This window comes from Rana temporaria, chromosome 12 (genome assembly GCF_905171775.1).
Source record: "Rana temporaria chromosome 12, aRanTem1.1, whole genome shotgun sequence".
Classification (NCBI taxonomy): Eukaryota; Metazoa; Chordata; class Amphibia; order Anura; family Ranidae; genus Rana; species Rana temporaria.
Window position 1 is genome coordinate 47,369,213 of NC_053500.1, and position 12,995 is coordinate 47,382,207.

General features: G+C 44.8%; 1 protein-coding gene across 1 annotated transcript in view; it reads right to left on the bottom strand.

Moving 5' to 3' along the window:
• Positions 1-2,633: 2,633 nt before the first annotated feature.
• The window catches only part of LOC120919504 (membrane primary amine oxidase-like), a 34,835-nt gene continuing 24,473 nt past the window's right edge, over positions 2,634-12,995 (bottom strand). The window contains exon 4 of the mRNA XM_040331702.1: positions 2,634-3,979. Coding sequence (XP_040187636.1) covers positions 3,692-3,979 — 288 coding nt within the window. The 3' untranslated portion in view covers positions 2,634-3,691. The remainder of the gene's footprint in view (positions 3,980-12,995) is intronic.

Sequence of the window (12,995 nt, forward strand, 5' to 3'; positions counted from 1 at the left end):
TAATAAATATTCACCGGCGGCGATCTGGTCCTCGGGTCCCGCGGGTGCGGTCCTGGAGGACAGGACCGGGTCGTGAGTGCGCCGCCGGAGCGGTGCGCTCGCGACCCTCGGCTGGACATATTAAAGGCGAAGTACCTGTACGTCCATATGCCCAGCCGTGACATTTTGCTGATGTAAATAGTCGTGCGGCGGTCCTTAAGGGGTTAAGCTAGTGCATGGTTGGTTCACTTACCTTTTCCTTCGATCTCCCTTCTAAATGTTTTTTTTCTTTGTCTGAATTTCTCACCTTCTGTTCCTCCTCAGTAAGCTTGCCCCCATCAACCAAACCGTTCTGGCTGGGGGTTAGTCAGCGTGCTGGCCCCCTCCCTTGGGACTACATCCCTGCAGGGAGACGCTGTGAACACAGGGACTACAAACGCAGGGATGTAGTCCCATGGGAGGGAGCGAGCACACTGACTAACCCCCAGCCAGAACGGCTCAGATGATGAGGGCAAGCTTACTGAGGAGGAACAGGAAGTGAGAAATTCAGACAAAGAAAAAAAAAATTAGAAGGGAAATCGAAGGAAAAGGTTAGTGAACCAACAATGCACTAGCTTAATGGAACCTATTTAGAAAATAAAAAAACGAACCTTTACAACCCCTTTAAGTGCAGGCATTCAGAGGGGGCTGCTATGTGCTGGTAGCACTAGATTAGGTGGCTATATCACTTTAGATTTGCTGTAAATCTGTGCCCATTTTGCCTGCTTGTGCTCATGAAAAAGGGTGTACAGTATAGGACTCCCCAAAAATTACCTTTCTGGTTCATCATAAATACAATGAGGGCACTTAATAGTGTTGATAAATGACCCATACTTTCCAACCCCGAAACTTCCTATTGGATCTTACAGACCAATAGGCAGGAACAGGAGGGGTGAGTAAGATAAAAACATTGCTAGGAAGTGCCGAACTGTGCATATGAAGGTGTCTCAAAAAGTTATATAGAGAGCATAACACAATTTTGTATGACAGTAACAACATTTCCAGGAACAAAGCTAGAACATTCTTGGAAAGGAGGGCCTTTAGCAACTATGGATTGTTGGGCATAGGTGACATTCTGGTGGACTACAAGATGCCTGAGAGACATCTAGATGAAAAGGTTATTGTTACAGTGAGTGGTCACCAGTGGCGGCTGGTGCTCAAAAATGTTGGGGGGGGCGCAAACAAATGAAAAAAAAAAAAGACAATTGCAGCCTCACTGTGCCCATCAAAGGTAGCCACTGTGCCCATCAAATGCAGCCACTGTGCCATGCCATCAATTGTCGCCACTGTGCCATCAATTGTCGCCACTGTGCCATGCCAAACGCAGCCACTGTGCCATCAAACGCAGCCACTGTGCCATGCCATCAATTGTTACCACTGTGCCCACATCAATTGTCGCCACTGTGCCCACATCAATTGTCGCCACTGTACCCACATCAATTGTGCCCAATGTGCCCACATTAATTGTAGCCACTGTGCCCACATCAATTTTCCCCACTATGCCCACATCAATTGTAGCCACTGTGCCCACATCAATTGTCCCCACTGTGCCCACATCAATTGTCCCCACTGTGCCCACATCAATTGTCCCCACTGTGCCCACATCAATTGTCCCCCACTGTGCCCACATCAATTGTCCCCACGGTGCCCACATCAATTGTCCCCACTGTGCCCACATCAATTGTCCCCCACTGTGCCCACATCAATTGTCCCCACTGTGCCCACATCAATTGTCCCCACTGTGCCCTGTAAAATGCTGCCAGTCAGATTGCCCCCCCCCCCTGACCGGCACTTACCTTTCTGGGGTTCGCCATCCTCCTTCCACGGTCCCTCGATGTCCTCTGCCACCCTCGATGACGCTTTAGCCAATCAGGTTACTGATAACCAGAATCAGTGAACCCGATTGGCTGAGACGGCCGTCAGTCTTATCCAAGGGACATAGTCAGCCTACGTTCCGAAGATAAGACATCCGGGAGCTGAAGAGCTGAAGGGCTGTACTCTGGCTCTGATAGGCACTTCCGCACAGCCAACCAGCTGCCGTTATTCAGATAGCCGGCGCCCTATGTCCGGTTATCTATGTCCGGTTATCTGAATAGGCTGGCCACAATAACATACACTCATGCAATGCATGAGTGTATGTTATTTGCGCGGCGCTGCAGAACAAAATCTTAAAAGCCTTAAAGGGCCCGTTTTTTTTTTTAATGACTACAGGAGGGGGGGGGGGGGTGGCGCCCGGGCACCCCCTATGGACGGGCCGCTACTGGTCACTAACTGCAATAGGTCTCAACATTAGATTTATTTTATTACTTCGCATTGCCTTATTTCTATCTGGGTCCAAAGGCTCTAGCAGCCCGTGTATATCCACTTTGTCCCCAACCTCACGAAATATCTCTTGCTCTGTGTCCAGGAGCTGTGGAAAGGAATGGCACTAAGCCAGGTGTAAACCCTGACTACCTAAAAGTCATGAAACCTTTCAAAGTGTCAAAGTACTTGCTTTACCCTTCAGTCCTGAGCTGTCCCAACCTTGCAAACCTCCCATCCACGGTAATAAGTGGCATCAGCTTCAATAAGTGCCAGTGTTACTTAGATAAAAATAACAATTCATGGGAACTGCATTTACACTTTAGTTTTTTTAACATGTAATGCATTTTGTGGTGTTAAAATACATGTAAAACATGACAAAATGCATTCAAATAGGCATCCATGTGGATTATGGGTAGGCATCCATGTGTAAATGCATTCAAATAGGCATCCTTGTTGATTATGCAGGGCTGTCTTAATGCCTGGGCACACTTGGGCACTGCCCAGGGGCCCCAGGTGCATGGGGGCCCCATGATAGTCTTGCATTACATCATATTTGCCAACTGTCCCATATCTACTAGGATAGTCATGCATTTTACTAAGTTTTCCCAGGATAATGGCCCTGTCCTGAGCAGAATCCCAGAACTTGCACTTTGCCCTCCTGATGCCCTTCTGCCTCCCCCCTGTGCTCTTTGTGCTGAATCAGTCTTTTGATTTATTAACATGTTTTCTTATTGTTTAAAATCAATTTAATTGAAAGTACTAATATATATATACTGTATGTTTAATTCTATCAACTATTGATACTTTAATTCTTAAATAGGTGCGTAAATTTGGGGACGGCCCTGGGATTATGGATGGGCATCCATGTGGAAATGCATTCAAAAAGGCATCCATGTGGACTGCACTAAAATACACAGTTTTTTTTAACAAAGGGTTTTTATATTTTAACTTTTACAGTACATGTTAAAAATACACGTAGAGTTATACAATGTAACAAAATGCAGCAGTATTAGGCTCCGTTCACATCTTGGCGTTCCGAATCACAGGCGGAATCGGCACGATTCGAGATCGTGGCAAATATTGGGGCGCTCGTGCGATCCCTGTCACTTCCAATGCCCCCCCCCACCCCGCCGATCGTGAAGCGATTTTGCCACAATTGTCGCCTGACGAATCGTGGTAAAATCACACAAACAGAATCGTGGGGCACCTGGCGCCCAAAAGAAGTACAATTTTGTTTGCGTGATTTTACCACGATTGTCGCTCGACCAATCGTGGCAAAATCGCACCGCGATCGGGGTGCCAATGCCATTAGCTAAAAGAGATAAATCTAAAACCACATGTCACAGTTTCTGAGCATATAACAATTCAGTTATAATATAATGTAGGTGTTATCGAATCCATTATAGGTAAATGGTGGTGCTTTGGGAGCACACGATGCTTTTTCGGGTATACAGGCTAAAGGATTGACACTACAAGAACTGAGGTCTTCTTCGGGTAAGAAATAGGCAGCATCCTCTGAGTGAACCGATGGGTCTTCATCAAAGTAGTTATAAGGTCGGAGGAAGAATCCAACTGCATTTCCAGCTGTCACGGTGTTTGGGATGTCTTCTGAATGTGGAATGTGTAGGAACCCAGCTGTAATCCAAGCAACCAAATCCTGTGTATAAAAAAATAGAAGTTTATGCTTGAAATATAAATGTATCCTGTGTATTGCTGTACAGTATGTAATAGGAAAGATGTAGATGTTGTAATTTCAGCAGGCAGTAAGCAAACACTTACTACTGAGGTCTTAGGATTGGTCATGCCTAGGGATGAGCGCAAGTGTGTTCAGATCCAATCCAAACCCACCTGATCAAGCCCACAAGGAAGTTGTCACCATATTGGACCAATCAATCCCAAGTGGAGTTGAGCGGACACCTGGATGTTCGGGTTTGACGGGTTCGACCGAACTTCGGAAAAAAGTCCGGGTTCGGGACCCGAACTTGACCCCGAACCCGAACCCCATTGAAGTCAATGGGGACCCGAACTTTTCAGTACAAAAATGTCTCTAAAACACTAAGGGAAAGGGCTAGAGGGCTCCAAATGGCAGCAAAATGTCGGTAAGGGCATGGCAAGTACTCTGAAAATAAATGTGGATAGGGAAATTACTTAAAATAACATAAACAAATTAAAATAAATAACCTAGGAGGACGAGGTCCATGTGGAGTAGGAGGTTGAGGTGGCGGTGGATGTGGCGGTGTAGGTGGAAGCGGCGGTGGAGGAGGACGAGGTAGCCAACACAGCAGGTTTTGGTTTTTAATTGATTTATTTTTTAAATTAGGGTACACCCCAAAAGAGTGAGAAAGATCTAGGGTTGCCACCTCATCCCTTTAAATCCGAACACATAGTAATTACACACGTCCTGGGGCTAATTTAATGTCGATAATCAGCCAGAGAATCTGTGTAATTATTATGTTTTCGCTTTTAAAGGGATGAGGTGGCAACCCTAGAAAGATCAGAAAACAAGAATGGCTGGGTAAGGCCGGTCCGGTGTTTATTCTGCACAAGGTACAGACAAGTCCTGTGGTATCCATGCCTGGTTCATTTTAATGAACGTGAGCTTGTCCACATTGTCTCTGGACAGGCGGCTGCGCTTGTCTGTGATAACGCCCCCTGCCGTGCTAAATACACTTTAAGATAATACACTGGCTGCAGGGCAGGCCAGCACCTCCAAGGCGTAAAGGACAAGCTCAGGCCATGTGCCGGTGTAGATTTCTGAAGCAGGATAGTCCTATCTAAATCTCTCCCTCAGATCAGCAGGAACCTTGCCCTAAACTATCTAATGCAGAGTATCTCACAGAAAGAAATGCAGTGCTGGTGCAATTTGCAGAGTATCTCACAGGAACAGATGCAGTGCAGCTGCAATTTGATTTGTGAATCAGGACTGACTCCTATATAATTCTCTCCCTCAGATTAGCAGGAACCTTGCCCTAAACTATCTAATGCAGAGTATCTCACAGAAAGAAATGCACTGCTGCTGCAATTTGCAGAGTATCTCAAAGGAACAGATGCAGTACAGCTGCAATTTGATTTGTGAACCAGGACTGACTCCTATATAATTCTCTCCCTTAGATCAGCAGGAACCTTGCCCTAAACTATCTAATGCAGAGTATCTCACAGAAAGAAATGCACTGCTGCTGCAATTTGGAGAGTATCTCACAGGAAAAAATGCAGTGCAGCTGCAATTTGATTTGTGAACCAGGACTGACTCCTATATAATTCTCTCCCTCAGATCAGCAGGAACCTTGCCCTAAACTATCTAATGCAGAGTATCTCACAGAAAGAAACAGTGCTGGTGTAGATTTCTGAAGCAGGATAGTCCTATCTAAATCTCTCCCTCAGATCAGCAGCAGCCCTACCCTAGCTAAAGCAGAGTGACGAGCTGTGCTATGTGCCTCTAGCTTATATAGAGGCTGGGTCACATGCTGGGTCACATGCTGCACTGGCCAATCACAGCCATGCCAATAGTAGACATGGCTGTGATGGCTTCTAGGTAAAACAAGTAAAACAAATGGTGATTGGCTGCCCTGCAGCGCACCATTACATTGCCGAACACCGGACCCGAACCCGAACTTTCAGCAAAATGTCCGGGTTCGTGTCCGGGTCCAAAAAAAAACAAAGTCTGTACCGAAACCGAACTTTACAGTTCGGGTTCACTCAACCCTAATCCCAAGGAATACCCCACCCTACACGTATACTGTATATGCCCCTGGAAGATAACTGGCCCAGTACAGGTGACAGCTTCCTAGGGGGCTGGCTCAGTTGGGTTTGGATTAGGATCTGACCACGCCTGAACTCATCCCTAGTCATGGTTTACATTAAACCTGTGCTTTCCCCTGCAAGTTCACTTCCATACTGCACCCCGTAGATCCCCCGTTTTCCAGCTTATTATACTATCCTTCCTTTCACTTCCTCGCCATTCCGTTTAGGAGAGAAATTCCTGTCTGGAGGATAGGGATGAGCCGAACACCCCCCCCCCCCGTTCGTTTCGCACCAAAACCTTTGAACGGACCGAACGTTTGCGCGAACATTTAGAACCCCATTGACATCAATGGGACTCGAACGTTCGAATTCAAAAGTGCTCATTTTAAAGCCTAATATGCAAGATATTGTCAGAAAACGGGTTTGAGAACCCGGGTCTTGCCCCAGGGAACATGTATCAATGGAAAGAAAGGTTTTAAAAACGGTCGTTTTTTCTGGATCAGTGATTTTAATGATGCTTAAAGTGAAAAAAAAATCCTTTAAATATCGTACCTGCTGGGTGTCTATAGTATGCCTGTGAAGTGGCACGTGTTTAGAACTGTCCCTGCACAAAATGAGATTACTATAAGAAAAACGTTATTTAAAACTGCTTGCGGCTTTAATGTAATGTCTGGTCCCTGCAATATGGATGAAAATCATTGCGAAAAATAGCATGGGTTCCCCCGCCCCCCTCCCCCCAGGTCATTACCAGCCCCTTTGGCCCTATATACTTTGAACAGCAGTATACAGGCGGTGCAAACAAGAAAGGGACTGTAGGTTTGTTGTTAAGTAGAATCTGTTTGTAATTGTGAACTTTTAAAGTGTAGCTCCAGCCATACAATCTATTTTTAAGCTTTTCTGAAAACATAGAGAAGGGTTATGACACCTGTAACATTTGTTTTGCTGTCTGTGTGCATCTGTTCAGAAGATTGCAATTCACTTTCTGTCCCAATGACAAATAATTTTAATTTTTTTTTACCGAAACAAGGATTGGTGATAAAGCATCAGTGGACAGGAGACACCTCTTACAGAAGAGAATTTCCCTTCCTAGGGGTAGATTTCCTCTCACTTCCTGTTGTCTCCATCCGTTTGCAAGTAGGAGTCGTTTGTAAGTTGGATGTTTGAAAGTAGGGGCCTGCCGTATATACTCTGCATAAATTTGGGCCCTAGGTGTTGGTGTTGCCACAACACTATAAGCCCTCACAGTTAGTCTTGGTGGGCGGCGAGCGCTGAAACGCCCTGCTGTGTGAACTATTATATCAAGAACTCTAATTACATGCCATTGTTGAACAGTGGTAGAAAAAATGGGCCTTTGGTGCTGGCACTGGTGCCACAAAACTGTAAGTCCTCACAGTTACTCTTGGTGGGTGCAGGAATGGGCCCTGCTGTGAAATATTAGATCAAGAATTGTAATTACATGCGCCTGTTGAACAGGGGCAGAAAAATTGGGCCTTTGTTGGTGATGGTGGTGGTGCCTTAGGCACTGGTGCTGGTGCCACAACACTGCAACACCTCACAGATACTCTAGTTGGAGTGCAGAAATGAGTCCACTGCAAAGTATTGCATCAAAAATTGTAAGTACACGCCCATGTTAAACAGGGGCAGAAAATTGGGCCTTAGCCACTGGTGGCGGTGCCCAGAACCAAAAATGTTCTTACAAGCTATCAGCATGATCATTGAGGAGGAAAAGGATAGTCACTCAGCATAACAGGATAGTCACTCAGCATCAGCATAGGCAGTCTTGAAGGGATCTGACATTTAAAAAAAACATTATTCACTTCACACATCAGCATCAGGTGCTTGGTAGCTGGTGGTGATCCAAGCCCGATTAATTTTTATGAAGGTCAGTCAATCGACCGAGTCGGTGGAGAGGCGCACCCTGTGATCGGTTACAAAGCCTCCAGCAGCACTGAATGTGCGTTCTGAAAGAACGCTGGATACAGGACAAGACAGTAGCTCAATTGCGTACTGTGCAAGCTCTGGCCAGTGATCCATCCTCAAGATCCAGTAAGCCCGACGATTTTCGGTGGGAAAGGTGTCCAAGTCTGATCTTGCCCCTAGGTTTTCCCGCACCATGTAAAACAGACGCTGGCGATGGTTGCTGGAACCAGTCATACGTTGGGGCTGCGGACTAATAAATTGTCTGAACGCTGGGAGGAGTAATATAATCAAGATGAACATATTGCCCAAAATATTGTATCTGCTCCAGGCAATTCCGATAACATTACCAAGAACATTTTTTAAGAATTTACAAACAGTATTTACAAAGTTCATATGGGTAGAAAAGCAACCAAGGATAAAGAGGTCACTGCTATCCCTAACAAGGCTCTATGGAGGCTTAGCAGTACCAGATATTTATACATATTACCAGGCAGTACATTTAGGTCGAGTACTTGATTGGTGTAGACATAAGAATACAATGTAAAGAACTATTAAGTAGAGCCCCCTGGTGCTATAAAGCGGCCGCAATTAACACAAAAAAACACCCAACAATAGGTACAACTTTAAAGATTTGCTATAATTTGTTTTCTAGGCAATTGATATCTACGGATAATTCGCCCCTTACACCTATACTGGGTAATCCGCAGTTTATACCTGGCATACAGAAAGGCCCTTTTACGGCATTGATTGAGAGAGGGACATATCAGATTTCCCATTTCAGAAACAATACCAAACAATACAGAACTTGATGGATAAAAATGGACCTTATCAGCTAGAGTTATGGCAAGCAGCTCAATTAATAAATTTTTTAAATTCTCAAGTTGTGTCATGGTACCGGGAACGGGAAATGTCACAATTTGAGAAATGTTGCATGGAAAAAGAACCAAGTACGCATACAATATCTAAAATGTATGCAATACTGAGTAGTCCATCAGGAAATTTTCAGTTGCCTTTTATCCAGAAATGGGAATCAGACTTGGGTAGGACTTTTGAGGAAAAACAAAAAACTAAAATGATAAAAGCTATATTTATGAAAAGACTTGTAGGAATGTTATTGTTTAGTTCCTTTTTTCTCTTTTTTTTTTTCCTTCTCCTTTCTCTCTCCTTCCTCTCTCTCTCTTTTGAGAAGAACGGATAGAGAGATTGCACTGTGATAAGTTTTTTTTTCTTTTTGAATGTACTTGGATTTATTTACTTATATTTGTTAGATGATTGTTATTTCCTATGTTTTGTATAAATGAAGAGGAAAATTTATTTTGAAAATAAAGAAATAAAAAAAAAAAAATTGTCTGAACGCATCGGTCAGATGGCCACCTTCTCCACCGCTCCTTCTGTGACTGACCGAAGCCTCAGCAACACGTTGTCCAGGACCAGGATTTTGTAACCTCCCAGTCTCTGGGAACGCGTTGCACAGACCTTTCTGCAAGGGCAGTACACACCAAGTAGCTTTAGGTGCAAACTGCAGAGGACAAAGGCAGTACACACACCATGTAGCTTTAGGTGCACACTGCAGAGGAAACAGGCAGTAGACACTACATAGCTTTGCAGAGGACACGGGCAGTACACACCAAGTAGCTTTAGGTGCAAACTGCAGAGGATACGGGCAGTACACACCAAGTAGCTTTAGGTGCAAACTGCAGAGGACAAAGGCAGTACACACACCACGTAGCTTTAGGTGCACATTGCAGAGGACACAGGCAGTACACACTATGTAGCTTTAGGTGCAAACTGCAGAGGACACGGGCAGTACACACCAAGTAGCTTTAGGTGCAAACTGCAGCAGACACGGGCAGTACACACCAAGTAGCTTTAGGTGCAAACTGCAGAGGACAAAGGCAGTACACACACCACGTAGCTTTAGGTGCACACTGCAGAGGACACAGGCAGTACACACTACGTAGCTTTAGGTGCAAACTGCAAAGGACACGGGCAATACACACCAAGTAGCTTTAGGTGCAAACTGTAGAGGACACGGGCAGTACACACCACGTAGCTTTATGTGTAAAACTGCAGAGGACAAAGGCAGTACACACTACGTAGCTTTAGGTGCAATCTCCAGAGGACTAGGGCAGTACACACCACGTAGCTTTAGGTGCACACTGCAGAGGACACAGGCAGTACACACTACGTAGCTTTAGGTGCACACTGCAGAGGACACAGGCAGTACACCACGTGAGATTACTGCAGCTAGCACAATCACCTGCCTGCCAATAAATTAGGAAGAGTTGATCTAGCTAAACTATAACACCTGGGATGCATATATATCCTCTACACACTGTAACTTTAACTGACTAGCCTGCCTGCTCTATCTACCTAGAAAAAATGACACTCTCTCCCTCTCTCTCTCTCTGTCTCTAACCACCGCCACAACACACTACACAAGGCTGACCTGCAGGCGGCCTTTCATAGTGTGGGGCGTGTACTAAACCCCTTGAGCCATAATTGGCCAAAGCCACCCTGGCTTTGGCCAATAATGGCTCTCCGTTTTTTGCGTGCTGTGATTGGCCAATCATCAGCCAACAATGCACTGCGATGCCGCAGTGAATTATGGGCCGTGACACGCCACTCAAATTTGGTGCGAATGGCCCGTAACGTTCGTAATTCGACGAACGGTCGAACATGGATTCGACTCGAACACGGAGCTCATCCCTACTGGAGGACAAAAGAAGGTCCACACTTGAGCATACACAGGACTCATCACACCCCATGTTATACTGTCAAGCACCATTCCCGTCATTTGTGAAAGAGGAATGAACCACATGGCCTTCATACCTGTAAGTACCAAGTACACCACTTCCTTTCTGTTTCTGTCAGATGAATGTATGGAAAAGAACAAAATAAAGGTGAGTAATTGTTGACTTTAACTTCCTCTTTAATTACTTCAGCCCTGGAAGTATTGGCTGCCCAATGACTGGGCCATTTTTTGCGATTCGGCACTGCGTCGCTTTAACCGACAATTGCGCGGTCATGCAACGCTGTACCCAAACAAAATTGAGCTTTCTTTTGGTGGTATTTGATCATCTCTGCAAATTACATTTTTTGCGCTATAAACAAAAAAAGTGTGTACATTTTGAAAAAAAACAAACAAACACATTATTTTGTACTTTTTGCTATAATAAATATGCCCTTTTTTAAAAAAAAAAAAAAAAGCAATTTTTTCTTAATTTAGGCCGATATGTATTCTTCCACATATTTTTGGTAATAAAAATCGCAATAAGCGTATATTGATTGGTTTGCGCCAAAGTTATAGCGTCTACAAAATAGGGGATATATTTATAGCATTTTCATTATTATTATTTTTTTACTAGTAATGACGGCGATCTGCGATTTTTATCGGGACTGCTACATTATGGCGGACACATCAGACACTTTTGACACAATTGTGGGACCATTGGCATTTATACAGCGATCAGTGCTATAAAAATGCACTGATTACTGTAAAAATGTCACTGGCAGGGAATGGGATAACACTAGGGGGCGTTCAAGGGGTTAATTGTGTTCCCTAATGTGTGTTCTAACTGTAGGGGGATGGGACTGGCCTAGAGGAAATTACAGATCGTGGTTCCTAGCTGTTAGGAACTCACAATCTGCCTTTCCTCACAGAACAAAACAGCGTTTTGTGTGTTCTGCCTTTCGCTCCTGCGATCGCTTGCAGGTGGCGGTCATTGCGACCGCCGCCAGCAAGCGATCGCAGGAGCGAGAGGCAGAACAAGGACGTGTGTGTGTAAACACACAAATCGCCACTTTGTTCTGTGAGAAAAGGCAGATTGGCACCCCTGCGATGCAGCAGGTGCGTGCCTCCAGGGCGTGTGCACCTGCTAGCCCACTTAAAGCGACCAACGTACAGCTACGCCGGTTCAAGCAGCGGAGCCAACCTGCCTCCTAACTGCAGTGGCTGGTCCGTAAGCCGTTAAATGACCAACATTTTTGAGGTTTACATGCTTTTGTCATGTACAAATATAAAGCTTTTTACCAATTTACTCAATATATAAATAAACAGACATGTTTTTTACTTCTTTGTTTAATTGGGTTCTTCATATCTAGTTAGTTAAAAATAGATCACTTATCTCAGTGGATAAGCATGAGACATTCCTAACGTTTTAATCTGCATGGACAGCCTGCTTACAACCTAATCAGAGAGCTCTAGGCCTGGCTTATGACAAAAAACAGAGGGTTGGCTAACCCCCCCAATGTCCTTTTCCCATCCACCCTTTCACTGCACCATAGTAGTGGTACAGAATTTAAATAAACAATAGTGCAGCGCTGAAGGATAAAAAACATACAGGGGCAGATCCACAAAGAGAGTACGCCGGCGTATCTACTGATACGCCGGCGTACTTTCAAATTTCCCACGTCGTATCTTTGTTTTGAATCCTCAAAACAAGATACGACGGCATCTGGGTTAGATCCGACAGGCGTACGTCTTCGTACGCCTTCGGATCTTAGATGCAATTCTTCGGCGTCCGCTGGGTGGCGTTCCCGTCGTTTTACGTTGTCTTTAGTCGGTTTTTTTCTACGTATAGTTAAAGCTGCTATTTGGTGGCGTACGCAATGTTAAGTATGGGCGTCGTTCCCGCATATAATTAAAAAAAAAAATATTTGTTTGCGTAAGTCGTCCGTGAATCCTGCTGGACGTAATTTACGTCCACGTGAAAAAAATTATGCCGGCTGCGCCGGAGCAGATCTTTGTGGATCTGCCCCACAATGTCTATGGTGGTCCAAACGTGATAATCAAATGGTAGTGAAATGCAAACGAAAGTCTTGTTGTGGGAAGATGAGTCCCATAAACGTTTTTGTAGCGGCCTGCAACTTTCTAGCTGGCGCTGCTTTAAATTTAGAGGGTAGTCTGAGAGTTAGCCGACTGTATGATTTTTCACCAAATTCGGGTCTCTGTTCCAGCAATGGCTGTACTGTGAGTGACCACTATTGTTGTCTGGGGTGTTGTTCTCACT